Source organism: Muntiacus reevesi, chromosome 14 (genome assembly GCF_963930625.1).
Source record: "Muntiacus reevesi chromosome 14, mMunRee1.1, whole genome shotgun sequence".
Lineage (NCBI taxonomy): Eukaryota > Metazoa > Chordata > Mammalia > Artiodactyla > Cervidae > Muntiacus > Muntiacus reevesi.
In genome coordinates, this window is record NC_089262.1 from 60,408,087 (window position 1) to 60,427,012 (window position 18,926).

At 42.2% G+C, this 18,926-nt stretch overlaps 1 protein-coding gene across 8 annotated transcripts in view; it reads left to right on the forward strand.

Annotated features, from left to right (window-relative positions):
• The window catches only part of ARHGEF28 (Rho guanine nucleotide exchange factor 28), a 320,275-nt gene that overhangs the window by 186,006 nt on the left and 115,343 nt on the right, over window positions 1-18,926 (forward strand). Inside the window, exon 1 of one of the 8 annotated variants that reach the window (XM_065905713.1) lies at window positions 9,855-10,014. The exons of the other annotated variants lie outside the window; for them this stretch is intronic. Coding sequence (XP_065761785.1) covers window positions 9,930-10,014 — 85 coding nt within the window. The 5' untranslated portion in view covers window positions 9,855-9,929. Of the gene's footprint in view, window positions 1-9,854; window positions 10,015-18,926 lie in introns of those variants that run through there. 8 annotated transcript variants of the gene reach the window in all.

Here is an 18,926-nt window from a genome sequence, read left to right on the forward strand (position 1 = left end):
AGGGCCCAAAAGGATCAATGTTCAAGTAGCATATACCAGATGAGCCCACCATATTAAATATTTAAAAACAAACAAACAAACTGGATTAACCATCACATTTTATGTGAATTTTCAGCTTCAAAACTTTATCGATAATGTTTATGTTAAAACTGTTTACATTCTTTGCTCTTTAAACTTATTTACATATGGATGACCATCTAAAAGTCTATAGAACAATTGATGTTAAAATTGACTCTAAAAAAAGTTTCTGAACAAGTCTATGTCATGCAAGAAACTTTTTCAAAAAATTTGGGGAAATTGAAAATTAAAATTGGAAAATTATGAAAAAATGAACGTGGTCCACTGGAGAAGGGAATGGCAAACCACTTCAGTATTCTTGCCTTGAGAACCCCATGAACAGTATGAAAAGGCAAAAAGATATGACACTGAAAGGTAAACTCTCTAGGTCAATAGGTGCCCAATATGCTCCTGGAGAAGAGTGGAAAAATAACTCGAGAAAGAATGACAAGATGGAGCCAAAGTGAAAAGAATGCTAGCTGTGGATGTGACTGGTGATGGAAGTAAAGTCTGATGCTATAAACAGCAATATTCTTAGGATCTTGAAATGTTAGGTCCGTAAGTCAAGTGGTAAATTAGAAGTGGTCAAGCAGCAGATGGCAAGAGTGAACATTGACATTTTAGGAATCAGTGAACTAAAATGGACTGGAATGGGTAAATTTAATTCAGGTGACCTACTACTGTGGGCAAGAATTCCTTAGAAGAAATGGAGTAGCCCTCATAGGCAACAAAAGACTCCAAAATGCAGTACTTGGGTACAATCTCAAAAATAACAGAATGATCTCTGTTTGTTTACAAGGCAAACCATTCAATATCACAGTTATCCAAGTCTATGCCCCAACCAGAAATGCTGAAGAAGTCAAAGTTTATCAGTTCTATGAAGGCCTACAAGACCTTCTAGAACTAACACCCCCAAAAAATATGTCCTTTTCATCATAGGGGACTGGAATGCAAAAGTAGGAAGTCAAGAGATACCTGAAGTAACAGGCAAATTTGGTCTCAGTACAAAATGAAGCAGGGAAAAGGCTAACAGAGTTTTGCCAAGAGAACACGCTGGTCATGACAAACACCCTCTTCTGGCAACACAAGAGAAGACTCTACACTACACATGGGCATCACCAGATGGTCAATACCAAAATCAGATGGATTTTATTCTTTGCAGCCAAAGATGGAGAAATGGTATACAGTCAGCAAAAACAAGACCAGGAGCTGTGGCTTAGGTCATGAACTCCTTATTGCCAAATTCAGACTTAAATTGAAGAAAGTAGGAAAAACCAATAGGCCATTCAGGTATGACCTAAATCAAATCCCTTACAATGGAAGTGACAAATAGATTCAAGGGATTAGATTTGATAGAGTACCTGAAGAACTGTGGATGGAGGTTCATAACATTGTATAGGAGGTAGTGATCAAGACCATCCCCAAGAAAAAGAAATGCAAAAAGCCAAAATGGTTGTCTGAGAAGGCCTTCCAAATAGCTGAGAAAAGAAGAGAAGCTAAAGACAAAGGCAAAAAGGAAAGATATAACTATTTGAATGCAGAGTTCCAAAGAATAGCAAGAAGAGATAAGAAAGCCTTTTTCTGTGATCAATGGAAAGAAATAGAGGAAAACAATGAAATGTGAAAGACTAGAGATCGCTTCAAGAAATTTAGAGATACCAAGGGAACATTTCATGCAAAGATGGGCACAATAAAAGACAGAAATGGTATGGACCTAACAGAAGCAGAAGATATTAAGAAGAGGTGGCAAGAATACACAGAAGAACTATACAAAAAAGATCTTCATGACCCAGATAATCACGATAGTATGATCACTCACCTAGAACCGGATATCCTGGAATGTGAAGTCAAGCAGGCCTTAGGAAGCATCACTACGAACAAAGCTAGTGGAGGTGATGGAATTCCAGTTGTGCTATTTCAAATCCTCAAAGATCATGCTGTGGAAGTGTTGCACTCAATATACCAGCAAATCTGAAAACTCAGTGGTGGTCACAGGACTGAAAAGGTCATTTTGCATTCCAATCCCAGAGAGGGAAATGCCAAAGAATGTTCAAGCTACTACATAGTTGCACTCATCTCACACGCTAGTAAAGTAATGCTCAAAATTCTCCAAGCCAGGTTTCAACAATATGTGAACCATGAACTTCCAGATGTTCAAGGTAGATTTAGAAAAGGCAGGGGAACCGGAGATCAAATTGTCAACATCCATCAAATCATAGAAAAAGTAAGAGAGTTTCAAAAAAACATCTACTTCTGCTTTATTGTCTACACCAAAGCCTTTGACTGTGGATCACAGCAATCTGTGGAAAATTCTTCACGAGATGGGAATACCAGACCACCTTACCCGCCTCTTGAGAAATCTGTATGCAGGTCAAGAAGCAACAGTTAGAACCAGATGTGGAACAATGGACTGGTTCCAAATTGGAAAAGGAATACATTAAGGTTGTATATTGTCACTGTGCTTATTTAACTTATATGCAGAATACATCATGTGAAATGCTGGACTGGATGAAGCACAAGGCGGAATCAAGATTGCCAGGATAAATATCAATAACCTCAGATATGCAGATGACACCACCCTTATGGCAGAAAGCGAAGGAGAACTAAAGAGCCTCTTGATGAAAGTGAAAGAGGAGAATGAAAAAGTTGGCTTAAAGCTCAACATTCAGAAAACTAAGATCATGGCACCTGGCCCCATCACTTCATGGCAAATAGATGGGGAAACAATGGAAACAGTGACAAACTTTATTTTTTGGGCTCCAGAATCACTGCACATGGTGACTGCAGCCATGAAATTAAGACACTTGCTCCCTGGAAGAAAAGTTATGACCAACTTAGCTTAATAAAAAGCGGAGACATTACTTGTCAACAAAGGTTTATCTAGTCAAAGCTATGGTTTTTCCAGTAGTCATGTATGAATGTGAGAGTTGGACTCTAAAGAAAGCTGAGTGCCAAAGAGCTGATGCTTTTGAACTGTGGTGTTGGAGAATACTCTTGATAGTCCCTTGGACAGCAAGGAGATCCAACCAGTCCATCCTAAAGGAAATCAGTCCTGAATATTCATTGGAAGAACTGATGCTGAAGCTGAAACTCTTAACACTTTGACCACATAATGTGAAGAACTGACTCATTAGAAAAGACCTTGATGCTAGGTAAGATTGAAGGCAGGGGGAGAAGGGGACAACAGAGGATGAGATGTTGGATGGTATTACTGACTCAATGGACATGAGTTTGAACAAGCTCCTGGAGTTGGTGTTGGCCAGGGAAATCTGGCGTGCTGCAGTCTATGGGGGTTGCAAAGGGTTGGACATGACTGAGTGACTGAACTGATGAGAATAAATTCAGGTGTAATCATAAATGTTGCTTCCCTAACTTGGCTCTTCCTACTATGTAGAATTATTTTTTCTCCTTCGGTTGTAACAAGATGTTAATACTTCCTCCCTGCCCTCCTTTCTCTGTACAGACTCAAAGCCCATATCCTTGCTTCTTCTGCCCCAAGAGGCCCTCACATCTAGTATCCACAGCTGCCTCCTCGGGATAAATTAAAAATTCTTCATAATGTATCATTCAGGAATATTTAATGGATTTATCCTAATTCTTTCAAGTTATGCCTGAGAACAAAAGAGGTCACTAAGGATCTCTCTTTTCTTAGAGAATCATCTAAGTAGAACCTCCATCTGTTAGCAATACTAAATTCTGGTGGAAGCTTTGACTACATAATTCATTAATATATTACTTTGGTCAGAAAATCCATTGTTTTCCTATCTTAAAGTGTTTTTGAGTATTTTCTTCTCTTATATTACATGTGCATTTATCATAATACAACTAATTTCATTTGTTGACTTTCTATGGTGTGTCCATTTTTTCCCCCTTAGATAATAGGATGATGTAAGGGGATATACAGAACTTGTGACGGGGCATGCAGAGTTTTTGTTCAGATAAATTAAGGTAATTATGGTAGGTAAGAAATTTTTAAAAGGTTCTTATTTTTAAAGTAAGGTGGTATTATGAATGGCATCATCTAATTTATGACCACCATTGTATCATTCTCCTTTGTGTGTGTGTGTGTGTGTGTGTGTGTGTGTGTGTGTGTGTGTGTGTGCTCAGTCATGTACAATTCTTTGTGACCCCTGCACAGTCACCCCCACCAGGCTCCTTTGTCTGTGGAATTTTCCCAAGCAAGAATACTGGAATGGATTGTCATTTCCTTTTCCAGGGGATCTTCCTGACCCAGGGATCAAACTTGCATCTCTACCATGCTCCTACTTCGTGTCTGCTTTATGTGAATTTAACTTTCTAGGCTCTATTTAAAAAATTAAATAGGGAGAGGAGATAGGGAGAAAATAATTTGAACCTCGGGTGGTTTCTGGACTCGAGTGAGTTGAACGGCCCTGAGAGAGCGTGACTCTGGGGCTGTGTGTGCTTCCCACCCTGGCTCACAGTGAGCACATCTTATGTGTGGAGTGAGCCATGCTTTTTGAAAAAGATTTTTTGGATGTGGACTATTTTTAAAGTCTTTTTAACTTTGTTACAGTATTGCTTCTACTTTATATTTTGGTGTTTTGGCCCCGAGGTATGTGGATGTTATCTCCCCAACTAGGGTTCAAACCTGTACCACCGCTGGACCAGCAGGGAAGTCCCAAGCTGTGGTTTTAAAGATCCTTGTTTTCTGTAAAACATGGCCTCTCAGTGAAAGCCAACCATTGCAGCTGGTACCCAAGCAAGGTAACAGGGTTCTCCAGCAAAGAACTGCTTCTGTTGAACTTGGAGCGATGCCGTGGTGCCTTCTAGAGGTTTTGGAGGAAGACTTTGATCATCTCTGAAACTTTCGCCTAATGCTGGAACTTGAGACTTGAAATTACCACTGTGTGTGGCTGAAGTTATCCAAGATAGGCTTGTCCTTGCATCTTGGATCCTGTTGCCTCTTGTCTGTATTTTTATTTTTTTTTTTACTTTTTCCCTAAGAATGTGTTTAACTGTGTTAAAAACTGTAGTCTCTGGTGATCAAACAATGGAGCTGAGAAGTGAAACAAATCTTCTTCCTTTTTCTGTTTGGGTATGATGTCCTCGGAAGTTCTTTGTACGTTGCCATGTCTCTGTTCAAGCTATTACTCTTGAGGTGAAGGTAACCATCCTTCAGTGTCTATAATTTAGGAGAGAAATATAATCAAAGGGAAACTTTACTAACATTTGACATGTAAGCTGAAATTTAGCAAAAACTTATGTTCTCTACTGTCATAGTCTCATTTGATCCTCACAACTCTTTGAAGTATAGATGTAATCTCATTTTATAGCAGACAACTGAGCATCAGAAAGTGTGAGTGACTTGGTTAGGGCCACTAAGTAAATAAGTGGCAGAGCCCAGATATACAGATCTTCCTTGATTCTCATGAGGTCATGCCCCAATAAAATCATTGTAAGCTGAAAATATCATCAGTCAAAATGCACTTAATAAATCTAACCTGCTGAAGGTCCTAGCTTGGCCTAGCCTGTCTTCATTGTGCTCAGAACATGTGCATTAGCCTAGAGTTGGGCAGTGCCATCTAACACAAAGCTTATTTTAAAGTGTTGAATATCATGTAATTTATTGAATGTGTGCTAAGTCGCTTCAGTCATGTCCAACTCTTTGCAACTCATGGACTGTAGCCATCTGGCTCCTCTGTCGTGGGGTTCTTCAGGCAAGAATACTGGAATGGGTTGCCATGCCTTCCTCCAGGGGATCTTCTGGATCCATGATTGAACCTGTGTCTCCTGCATTGCAGGTGGATAGTGAAAAAGCAATGTTTGTACAGGTGCAGAATGGCTATAAGCGTATAGGTTGTTTAACTTCATGATCACGTGGCTGATGGGGGCTGCACTCACTTGCCACTGCCCACATCATGACAGACTATCATAGGGCATATCACTAGTCTGGAAGAAGGTCAAAATTCAAATTTTCAAATCTGGATTCTACTGAATGCTTCTGCTCCTTTGGTATACTTGAACCATCATAAGCTGGGGACCATCTGTATTTGTCTCCAAAACCCCATGCTTTTTCTTTTCAGTGTGTGGTTCTTTAAAAATGTGAATATAAAACACAGTTCTTGCCCTCATGGAATTTTGGATCCCATTGGAGGATAAGAAAACCGTACAAATGCTGTAATTTAAATCAAAATATGAATACTCTTCCAGGGAGGTTCAGTTTTATCAAGATTGAAAAGTAGGTGACAGTATGTGTCCTGGATAATTGTGACTTTATTTTTTAAGTAAAGGATTTTTAATTAAAGGAGGCACAGTAAAGCTGATGAAATCATTTACATTCTTATGTTGTCATGGTTGTATGATAACTGGTGAGAAAGTGGCCTTGGGGATATATCATTGAATTCTGCCAACTGCAATTGTAATCAGCCAGTCAGAGAAAGCAAAGAAATTAAGCTGTTGAATATGAATGAGATGTAAATAACATCTTGAATTAATTTAAATGCAATCACATTGACCCAGTGGTGGGGGGGTGGAACTCAATTACCATAGATAGTAAGGAGGATAAATGACCCATATTTAGGAGAAATTCTTTGGTAGGAAAATGAGCTGGCCTAAAAAAAGGACTGTGTCAACACAATACTCCACTTTTTATGTTAACTATGCACTGCCAGTCAGCACACTTAATTTATTCTTTAAACAAGCTTGATAAATAATAAGGCAAATGAGGTTGGAAAGTCTCTTGTTGGGCTTCTCACTTGTACCAGTTGGGTAGTACTAGTAGTTTTATTGCTGGAATAATTTTGATATCAACAATTAGTTGATATGGAATTGGTCAACCAGGACTGTACTTTGGGGAAAATTAGATTGAGATGGATCTACCTGACATCTCAGCTCACAGATCTGCATTTTGCAAAGTTCCTGTATGTCTTTGCATTGTCCTGAAGGTCTTCCGACCTGTCTCTGATGGTCAATAGAGGAGCAGACTGTTCCAGTAGTTTGTTGACCTGGGATTTATCCTGGTTAGTTCAGTTCAGTTCAATCACTCAGTTGTGTCCGACTCTTTGCAACCCCATGAACCGCAGCACACCAGGCCTCCCTGTCCATCACCAACTCCCGGAGTTTACTCAAACTCATGCCCATCAAGTTGGTGATGCCATCCAGCCGTCTCATCCTCTGTCGTCCCCTTCTCCCTCTGCCCCCAATCCCTCCCAGCATCAGGGTCTTTTCCAATGAGTCAACTCTTCACATGAGGTGGCCAAAGTATTGTAGTTTCAGCTTCAGCATCAGTCCTTCCAATGAACACCCAGGACTGATCTCCTTTAGGATGGACTGGTTGGATCTCCTTGCAGTCCAAGGGACTCTCAAGAGTCTTCTCAATACCACATCAAAAGCATCAATTTTTTGGCACTCAGCTTTCTTTATAGTCCAACTCTCACATCCATACACGACTACTGGAAAAACCATAGATTTGACTAGACAGACATTTGTTGGCAAAGTAATGTCTCTGCTTTTTAATATGCTATCTAGGTTGGTCATAACTTTTCTTCCAAGGAGTAAGCGTCTTTTAATTTCATGGCTGCAGTCACCATCTGCAGTGATTTTGGAGCCCCCCAAAATAAAGTCTGACACTGTTTCCACTGTTTCCCCATCTATTTCCCATGAAGTGATGGGACCAGATGCCATGATCTTAGTTTTCTGAATGTTGAGCTTTAAGTCAACTTTTTCACTCTCCTCTTTCACTTTCATCAAGAGGCTTTTTAGTTCCTCTTCACTTTCTGTCTGGTTAAGTGGTTCTAAAACCGTGATAATGAGAAAGATAACAATATCTCCTGACCCAGGACTTTCATTTTCAAATGGTGATTATCTCCACTGGAGGAGGTTTGCTTTCCTGGGTCTCTGGACATCTCTCAGGCAGCCAAGAGTCCTGTGCACACCCCAAGTATTGTCTGGAGCCTTAGAGAACAAAGGGTCTTCTCTACTCAATAAAATTGTTCTTTGCAAATTTATTGTTCTTGCCATGATGAATAAAATGCAAATATATGTTTAAGCATTTTGCTGGAGTTTACATAGCTTTTTTGGTCAAGATGCACACTTTTAGTCACCCGTCATATAAAGATTCTTCATCTACAGGTTAGAACTTAACTGTGTACATCATTTATTCATTTTGCAGCTGCCTACAATGTTCTCAGTTCTAAAACAGAATAAATGGAAACCCATTCACAAAATTTTGTCTATCTTCTTATAGAAAGATGCATGTGTACTAAAACTTTATCTAGTATTAGAGTTGAGAGTACTTTTTCCTTATAAGTGCACCCAGCTGAGTAAGAAAAATATATACTTTTCAAATAAAAAGTCACAAAATATAGAATATATTGTGTTTTTACTTAATTGTAATGCTAGCAACTACCTTCTAGTTGTATTTTTATCTACTTGTATGCTATGTTTACGAAGCAAACAATATGAAAACACAGAGGTGACTTATGTAATTCTGATTTAAATTAGAAAGTAAGGGATTTCTCCCCTTTTTTCACATCTAGCTGTACCCCTCACCCAAATCCTACCGAATCAGACAGGATTAACTATTAGAGAGCAGGTTATGCGTCTTATTTTCTCACACTGCATGGCATGAGAGTGCCAACAGTTTAGGAACTAATTGAAGTAAAGAGATGGATGTTCATTAAGACACATAGTGTCATTTCCAGATCTGCAAAGCTGAAAAGATCCTCATCTTGTTTCCACTTGTCTTTAGAGTTTATTTGGCCGTTAGATGACCTCAAAACAGAGTACAATGCTTCTGTGAAAAGAAATGCTTAAAAGAGACTCCTGGATGAGACTTGGGGTGCACTTTTTTTTTCTGCCACTGATCTTGGCTACTGTACTTGATCTTGTTTGAGGCCAGTGTATCTGTGTGTCTGCTGGTCGGGATTTAGAGAAGTAAGTTTGAGCAGTGTCACGGTTTATGGGGAGGCAGTAACAGACTCCTACTGAATGCTAATTACCAAAGAGTTGTTCAGGGAGGCTGTGTAAATTAGTCACTAGCTCTATTGAGATGGAATGAGAGTGTGTATCAGAGTCCCAAAGGCACCCAACACCTTATGACCGACGACCAAACCTGGTGACAGTTTGAGGGGGAAAAAAATGCCCCAGTTGCGCTAAAGCATAAAGTAGATGACTCTGCATGAATTTAATGAGATAACTACAATTTTGGGTGAAAGTTAAAGCTTCCAACCCCTTGAGGATTAAAAGGATGGGGAGACTGGATTGTTAAATGAATTATCAGAGCTGTTTTGGCTCTTAGATCTGAAAAGCTGCCAAACCTGCCAATCGTATGAAAGAATAGACCGCTCTGGAAAAATCCCTGCCCTGTGTATGACGGCCTTTATTTGCCTATGTACCGGAGCTTTCTGGCTGTCCACACACATAAACCTCAACCTTTATCTCACGCTGCACAGGGTGGCCTTTCTGAGAAACCATCCCCTAGCTCCCGACCGAAATGGGCGCCTGCCTTGGGAAGCTTTTCTTGAGTTCCAGGCGGCTCTCTTTGAGTCGCAGTCACCGTTCTTCTTCGCTTCCATTTCCAGCAAGGAGAAGAGTTAATGATTCATTTGCTCCCAGTGACCTTTTGAATAACTGGACTGTGGTGTACCCGTGCCACTCTGAGGGGCCGCCTTCACCTCCTTGTACTTTCTCAGTTTGGCTTGAATATTTACAGCCTCCTTCTTGGTCTACATGCCTGAACGCCTGAAGGAAGCAAAACATTTATTGCCTCTCCCGCCCCGGTGTTTGCAGCTTTCACCCAGCCCCATCCCTTCCTTTTACATCACACGGGAGACTCGCCTCCTGGCTGGGGACGCCCCAGTTCTTCCCGAGTCTCTGCTGTCGAGTCTGTTTGATTTCATCAAGACAAAAAGATGGATTCTGACTCGGACTCACCTTTTAACTACTCGTGGCCTTCCTTCCCCAAAATGAAGATTCGACGGAGGGCGTCCAAACAAGGTAGCTCGTGGGATCGTTTACTTCTCCTGGAGCCAGGGCAGGCGTCTTCCTCTTCTTACCTTTCTTTTCCTCATTGCTTTGCAGAACTCTTTCTAATGAAGTGCCTGTTTGTACGTGTCTTTGTAAAACTCTCGCAATATAAGTGTTTTCCAGTAGACCTCTGAGGTAAACCTGCTTACCCTTCTTGTGTTGCTTTCACTTTAAATTTACCTTTGTGCTGTACTGTGCATGTGCTAGTCCCTTAAAAAAAAGAAAAACAAAGAAACAGGGAGCTTAGTACAAGATAAATGTTTTGGAATCATTTGCTCAGAGTTACCTTGGCGTTACCTTGACAGTAAGGAGTTTTGTTGATTTAAAAGTGTCTGGTCTTTGTGGGATTTGCAGAGAACTATGTGTGCATTCAGTACCTGGTTTCTGCTGTGTTTGTGTTTTAGTTTTCAAGTGTGTGCTAATTAAAAAAAGTTTTTTTTATTAATACCTGAGAAAGTTCTTTCTTTGCTATACTACTTTCTTGCTTTTGTAGATGCTCTAAGGAAGGGATTTTAAGAAATTAATTTCAGCTACAAAGTCTGTATTTCTCCAGGGGATGCAGTCATATATTAAAAAGTTTATTAACAATGATTACCAGTATGAAAAAAGCTTTACTGCCTAAGGAAGAAGAGCTATTATTTGCAGTATGATTAATGATGGCGTGGCTTCACACTGCTTATTCCCCCTCACCTGCGACCCACTCTCATGGTGCAGGTCTTAGAAACCAGGAGATAAGATGGTCTTAGGGAAGAGCAGAGGTGGCCTGAGTATCTGGTACACCACCCCCGGCAGGTGGGAATTGTTGCCTTCTGAGGCCGATCAAAGCTGCAAAGGTAGTGAGCAACCCTTTCTTGTCTTGTGGAGGAACTTTGTGTGGTTATGTTTTTAATTCAAAGAGAAAGAAACACTTTTGTGAGCTTGCAAGCAGAAGAGGTGTTTCTGAAAGTGGGCTGTTGTTGTGGTGTTATCCTGGGTGGCGGGGGTGGGGTGGGGAGAGCAGAATCATCTGAGAACAGAATGACCCGCCACATTGCCCTCTGCTTCTCCTGGAGAAAAATGGAGGCTGGCAGTTGTCCACGTACCTGATTTACTTCAAGGATTTTTCCTTCTAAAATAAAAAGAGGGTGTGTGTGTGTGTGTGTGTATTTGCTCTTGGGCTGAAATCAAGGCTCCCAACCCCAGGAATAAGGTGAGCTGACTCTATAAGAGTCTTAGAAAGTCTCACCCTGAACAAACCTCCCACACTGTTCATTGCCATCCTTGAAATTCTGTCACTGGGGACTTAAACCATTTGTACATCATTCTGTTCTCCTGTTTTAAAATTTAATTGCTGCTTCTTTTGGGGTAAAGAGCCATGGTTCAAATGTGACTTACTATTAAAGAGTTCGGAGGTGGGGGGAAGGATCTATGAAGAACAAAAGCATGTGGATGTGAAGCCAGCTCAGACACCAGTGGAAAATGGGGTAAAGTGTTAAGGATAGGTCAGTCTGGGGAAAGGGCACGTATTAGTGTTCTTTGTGTTATTTGTATTCATTCAACTTTTCTGTAAGTTTGAAATTATTTCCAAATAATTTTTAAAAAAACTTTTAAATGACTCTGGGACAGGAGCTACACCAAGTCCTTAATTCTTTAGAATGAATATTACCAGTTCTGGTGCATGGAGAACTTCTTGAGGGCAGGTAGCAGTTCTGTAAGACTCCTTAATCTTTGTGCTAATTCTCACTCAAATTTGGGGAATAATCTGTTTTATGTAGTTTTGTATTTAAATGTATTGCCTGGCTGGCAGGCAGGATGCCAATGTTGTGGGGGGCCTAGGTAGTCTTAACAACCTGGAGAGATGTGAGATTAATGATTAGGAGGCGGATGGCGAACCCTGAGTCCAGTGGAGTTGTAGGGAATGCATTAATCACATTCTCCTTTGAAATCCAAAGTTGGAGCACAGCCAGTTTGAACTCCAGTAGAAAGTCATAACATAGTTATGTATAAATTAAACTTGATTCAAGTGAAAGCAGGTACCTGAGATATGAAAATGATTAACTATTTGCTGCTAGTAAACAAAGGACAAGTGAAACTAAGGTGGGTAGCAGAGAGCTGGGGATTGTCAGTATCCCAGGCTTCCTTCTTCATTAAACGGTGATGAGCTGGTTGCAAAGGAGGGTTTGGTCACACTGTTTCTAATGTCAGCTGAGTGGAATCCCAGAAGCAAAAGGGCCTTAGAGATCACCGGGCCCAACCACCTCATTTTACAGATGAGAATGATGGGATCCAAAGAAGTGAAGTGATAGGGAATTATTTGAGTGCTCAACAAGCACGTCCAGAGTGCCAGAAACTTCCTAGAGGGTGGATGAAGTAGTGAACCAGATAGATCCTGTCTCTGCTTACAAGGATCTTAGCATTGGGAATGGATTCCATGTCTCCTGGCAGTAGAAGAAACACCGAGAAACCTGATTTTTTTAGCCCCGTGGCTAGATTGTGATTATCTATGATCTCTTGTCCCTTAGAAAATGATCTAATTATTTCTCCAGGCTTTAAGATGTCTTGAGTTTCTTCCTTATTCTTTCCTTCCTTCTAATCATCGCCAACATCATTCTCAGGATGTAGGTTCTGGTCTCCTGGGAAATCATGAAGAAGGTATTGAGAGCTTGGAATTTCTGGCTTATGAGCAAACATTTCATATTTGGTTAGAAATATTTTTTATTCTCTCTTCTTTTTCTGTGCTGATCCTCCTTGTTAGTATTCTCTGTCTTTTAATATCCCCTGCTGTCCTTATCACTGTTCTTTGATAGACACATGCACATATTACTGGCTCATTTAGAGAGATGTGAAAATTTAGAGGGTGTGGTAATAAGAGGAAAATTGGATTAGCAGAAATCCATCAATACTTGTATATTAACTAAAAACTGCAACTAGTACTTATCTTCATGCCCTCATAAGGAAAGAGAAGAGGATCTAACTTAGAAGTAGGGCCTTTGGAAGGGACTGATGGCTCGAGGGTAATGTGATGTAAGCAGGGGGTGAAAGCAGTTGAACCCAAACTGCCCAACAGCTATTCCTGGGGTTCTCAAAGTTGCCTTTGGCATATCGTGGGCAGCCCAGGATAGGCCGTCCTGGGAACCTAGTGGTTAATAATTGGAGTGGGTCAGAATCCATGATTGTTTGCTTCAAGGACTTCAGGAATGCCTGGATTTTTATTTTGTTGATTTCAGTAGGAGATTCAACCAAGAAACAATATCTATTCATGAAAAATTAAAAAATGTAAGGATTGGATTTTACCTGTTCCCAGTAACTATTCAGTCTTTCCCACGCATCTTTAGTGTAAACCATCAGCCCCAGGAAGTGCTGAGCGGCTCCTTCTGTGCCTTTTGTTCGCTTATGCCCTGCGGCTCACTCTCCCCTTTTCCAGCTCGTGTCCATCATGGACTGCCTGCAGTGCAGGAGGCCCGGGGTGGATCCCTGGGTTGGGAAGAGCCCCTGGAGCAGGAAATGGCAACCCACTCCAGTATCCTTGCCTGGAGAATCCCATGGACGGAGGAGCCTGGCGGGCCACAGTCTGTGGGATCGCAACAGTTGGACACGACTGAACGCCTAGGCGCACACACAGTGACACCAAGTGTGAAAGACTGCTCTTTTTTTTCTTTTTTCGCTGGTGCAGGAGGCAATGCCTGTGTGAAAACTCAATGGCCTTGGAGAGCTTAGATAGCACCGAACTTTCTGTAGGCATAGTCAAAATAACTAGTATGTGTGTACTGCTTTATTAATCATAATAACTATTGTTTACTAAGCTGTGGTGGGTACTTGACACTTATAGCATCTGATTCTCAAAATAATTCTCTGAGAGATATTGTATCTGTTTAACAGTTGAGAAAAATGAGGCTTAAAGACTTTTAAATTTATTTCCAAGTCCATACCAAGAAATGCAGATTAGAATTACATAGTAAAAATAAGGAAAGAAAAGAATGGCATTCATTCATTGTGTTTATAAGGTGGTTTGCACATGTGTTATCTTGTAAAAGACCTGTACGTCAGATATGGTCATCATCTTCATTTATTAGTTGGTGGCTCTGAGGCTCAGGGGCTTCCCCAGTGGCTCAGACGGTAAAGAATCTGCCTGCAATGCAGGAGACCCAGGTTCAGTCCCTGGGTCGGGAAGATCCCCTGGAGAAGGGAATGGCTATCCACTCCAGTGTTCTTGCCTGGGGAATCCCATGGACGGAGGAGCCTGGTGGGCTACAGTCCATGGGGATACAAAGAGTCGGACACGACTGAGCGACTTAGTACACATGCCTACTGAGGCTCAGAGAGATGAAACGAGTTGCCCAAGATTAGACTAATAAATGCAGGGCCAGACCTACGACAGAACCTAGTCCTTGACTTCAGAGTTATTGCTCTTCTAGTGTATTTTACCACCTCTCAGTAAAGATAAAAGATGGTGAATTCAATGAGTAGCTGTCTTATATTCAGTGGGTGCCACTGTGTCTCACCATCCTAACTTCTCCCTGTCTTGTGTATCGTGGACGAGAAATAGAGGCGGCAGTGGAAACTCTGGGGAAAACTCGGGGAGCACTATTTCCACTGTCTTGATACATCTTCGCACATGTGTATCTAGTACTGACACATATCCCTCGTTTGAGAGAAGAACTGGTAGATGACTGCGGCATTGGATAGTCAGGTGAGGAACAGAAGAGGCAGGAGGAACTGAGAAAAGGATGGGAGCAGAGAGCTTCCAGTGCATCTTGGAAGATTCCTAGGTTTGTCTCAGAGAAAGCTGAAGTTAGAGAGAGTGAGTGTGCTGGGAATGGAGATAAGCATCAGGAGACCACTGTCTTGGCCTGTCTCATGAGCTCATTTAGTGTTTGGAGAGCAGGTACTCAGTGTGAAAATTAATCCCTGGCCCAGTGAATATGAAAGGTATGATGATATTTCAGAAGATTTAATGATAATTTTGAGATGTGAGGTACTCTTGTCTCATGGGCTTACTTGCCTTCTTCCTCTTTCCTGCTCTCCCTTCCTTCCTTTCTTTCAAGAAGTTTTATTGAATACACACACTTTCATGGGCATATGTGTATTTCATCTAGAAATTCCCCAAAGAATGCCTGAATACCATAGGAGGAAAAAGTCACTACAGAGACCCTTATTAAGGAAGAGAAACATTTTCCTAAAGGTGACATAACCTGCTAAGATTTCGTTGGCTCACAAAGAAGATAGTGTTTAACCTCACGCAGAGCAGATTCAATTTCAGACTCTGCCTGGAGGCCTACCTTTGTCAGCCTGAGAGAATAAGCCTATTGCAAGGCCGTTGCCAAACCACATAGCTACATACCCCTCATGGCTCCCTTTAGTTAAACAAATACTTTGCCAAATATTTGAAACTGATTTGTTTCCTTTATTTTGAGTTAGTTCAAATTCTTAGGCAAGGTCCATGTCTGCATTAATCCCCGTCAGTGGAAGGGAGACATTATTCTAATTTATTACCCCATGTTCAAGAGCTTTGTCCCTACCACTCCAGTTTTGGGAAAGGACCAATGGGTTGTTTATTCAGATGCATTAATTAAGGGAGAACTAAGGGAAAATGTGATAAGTCCTATAGGAGAGTTCAGGACAAATTACTGTTGAAGTTCAAGGTGAAGAGACTAGTTCAAGTTGAGGGTATCATGAAATGGATGCCATTTCAATAGCCTATGGTGAAGTGGTGGGATTGTTTTCTTCTTGTTTGTTTTTTATGGCTGTGCTGGGTCTTCATTGTGGTGCACGGGCTTCTCATTGCGGTTGCTTCTCTTGTTGTGGAGCACAGACTCTAGGCATGTGGGCTTGGTTGTGGAAGCCCCTGGACTAGGGATCAAACCCATGTCCCCTGGATTGGCAGGTGGGTTCTTAGCCAGTGGACTACCAGGGAAGTCTGAAGTGAAATTTTAACAGACTGTCCTTCCAAGCACGTGGACAGAGTCAGATATACACAGAGTGTATCAAAGTGATGGACAATAGCCCATCTTTGTGTGATGTTCGTTCATGGAGCACAAAACATAGAGCGATGCCAAGTGTTAAACTGGCCTGGACAGTTGGTTCTAGTATTCTCCCGCGCTTCGCTGCACAGCACTCTCGTTCTTTAACGGGTGGCCCCTCCGCTGCTCTGGGCATGGGTCCAGATGATGCTGCCACCTTCTGCTGCTGCTTGTCTTCCGGGATGCAGTGAGATGGGCATCCCATTCAAGTGGGCCAGTCACAGCCCTCCTCCTGCCTGGTCACAACTGTTGGCCCAGGGTGGGCACATGACCCCAAGTTGGCCAGTCAGAGTGTTTCCTTGGTGTTCTTCAAACTGGAATCTGGAAGGAGTGTCTTCCTTCTTGGGTAGCAGTGCTGGAAGGGTGGAAATGAAAGCTGTTAGCTGGGAGAAACCAGTCTGTAGTAGGAGGAAATACTGCACACACATAAGGATAAGCGGTCTCGTGGTGGGTCCCGCTAAAGTCCAGACACGCATTCTAGTCTCTGGGGGTCTATTGCTGCCATGATTCTCACCCCGCACCCCCGACCAAACCGTGAATGTTAGGTTCCTTCATTTCTAGAGCTTCCCTCACAGGCCTTCAGTACATCTCTCCTGTCCCCGTTTTATTTTTTGTTTAGCAAATTCATATCACTGTTTATCCCACTTCCAACTTGAAGTTTCTAACTTGTCCTTCAAGATGCTGCTTGAGGGTCCTTTATCCTGGAGGCCTCCCCTGAATTCCCTCAGGTTCATTGTTCTACCCTTTGTGCCGTTGTGACTTGTGTATAGTTTGTAACAGGCATCACACTGCTCTGTTACAGCTATCACGTACTGTCCCTTAACCCGTAAGACACTGAATTCCTTGAAGGTGGAGCTTGGCTGACGTATTTTCACATTTCCAGTGGCTGGATCACAGAAGGTCAGCAGTAAATATGAAAGCGTATTGTGCACGGTTTTACTACACTACACTCAGTTTTAATTTTGCCTTTTTTTTTAAACTTTTTATTTTATATTGACGTATAGCTGATTAACAATTTTGTGCTAGAACCGACTCAGGCATACATATACATGTATCCGTTCTCCCCCAGGTAGGGCTTTCCCTGGTGACTCAGACAGTAAAGAATCTGCCTGCAATGTGGGAGACCTGGGTTCGATCCCGGGGTTGGGGAGATCCCCTGGAGAAGGGAATGGCTACCCACTCCTTTATTCTTGCCTGGAGAATCCCATTAACAGAGGAGCCTTGGTGGGCTACAGCCCATGGGATCGCAAAGAGTCATACACGACTGAGTGACTGAGACACAGCACGCACATTCTCCCCCAGACTCCCCTCCTATCCAGGCTGCCACATAACACTGAGCAGTGTTCCCTGAGCCACACAGCTCAGGGAAATGTGTGTACCATTTACCATTGTAAATGTCCGTACCAAACTCCCTAACTATCCCTCCCTATCATGCTTCCCCTCTTGCCTTTTTTTCTTTATTTTGTCCACAAGAGATCTGATCTTATGAAGTCCTACCCTAGGCAGTGGGGAGGTGAAAGGGTATATTTTAGTCGAACAGAAAACTTGGTCAGATGCAATAATGAAAATAGTCATTTTTGATAACTGCTCGGTCTCTTTAAGTAAAATATCTAGTCTCTGAGATTTCTTCCTTCTCTTCTCCCTTTCTTGCCAAGCTGGTAATTGACTGTGATTTCCTGGTGAGGGTGTGGGGAGTATGGTAATATGGGGGAGGAAGAGGCTCCATCTGTGACTGCCCTCTGGGTCCTCCTGGGCTCTGCTATGGATTTCCTGTCTTAGGCTCTTCTCTGAGGCACACTTGTTTTATTGGGTGTTCTGGCATCCGTGACCACAGTTCTTCAGCTGGATCTTCTCCATGGTGTGAATCAGGACCGTACGGCTCTCCTTTCTGACTTGGCCTTGCCCTGACTCTTATACTACAGAGACCTGGGAATCTCTGCCCCTGGCTGCTGGCTCACATGTATCCCTGAAAATATCTAGCACAGGAGCCCTTCCTTTGCCCTATGATGGGCCTGTGGCAGCCAAGAGAACTCACTGCAGCCACTTCCTGCTCCTCTCAGATGCCTGTGGGATCTTGAGGAGCCTTTCTCAGCCTCAGGCACCTGGGAACAGCCCAGAAAAGCTGGCCCTGACCCTCCTGCTTGACCCGCGAGGGTGCTTGGTGGTGGTTGTCCTTGTGATGGGGTGGGGCAGCCTGCAAGGCGATTGCATTCAGAACCCCAGCTGGAGCAGAGAAAAGCCCACCCACCCTCAGAGCAGCCCCCAGCCCAGTTCACACTGTTCTCTGCAGGCAGAGAAGTGGTGGGTCTTCTGCCTTTGATCTCTGTTGCCCATGCCAATGGAAAGCCCTCGTTATGAATTGCAACAAATCTCCTATCCAGTGGTCATTCAGGCTAACCTGCCCGAAGTTGCTCAGTATGGATAGTGGAACAGGCTTCAGGAAGCAAGTAGAGTTTCCCAACCTGGGGAACCTAGAACAAGTTGGAGGCATGCCAGGCAGTGCTTGGCTTCCATTATTTATGTGTTCACTAATTCAAAAGGTACTTGCTAAAGACCCCAGATAAGCAAAAGGTGTTTGAAAGTTGCTGAGAGTAGATTTTAGAAATTCTCATCGTAAGAAAATTTTTGCAACTGCATGTGGCAATGGATGTTAGCCAGGCTTACTGTGATCACTTTGCAATGTATACAAATAAGAAATCATTATGTTGAACACCTGAAACTAATGTTATATGTAAATCATACCTCAAAAAATAAAAACAGAAATAATTTACATTTCAGTGGAGAAGTCTTTATTTTGCTAGTGCTTGTCTGTAGTAGAACTCAGTTACCTTGGGGAATAAGTAGAGCAAAATCACATGGTTCTCGGGCTAGGTTCTGGAGAAT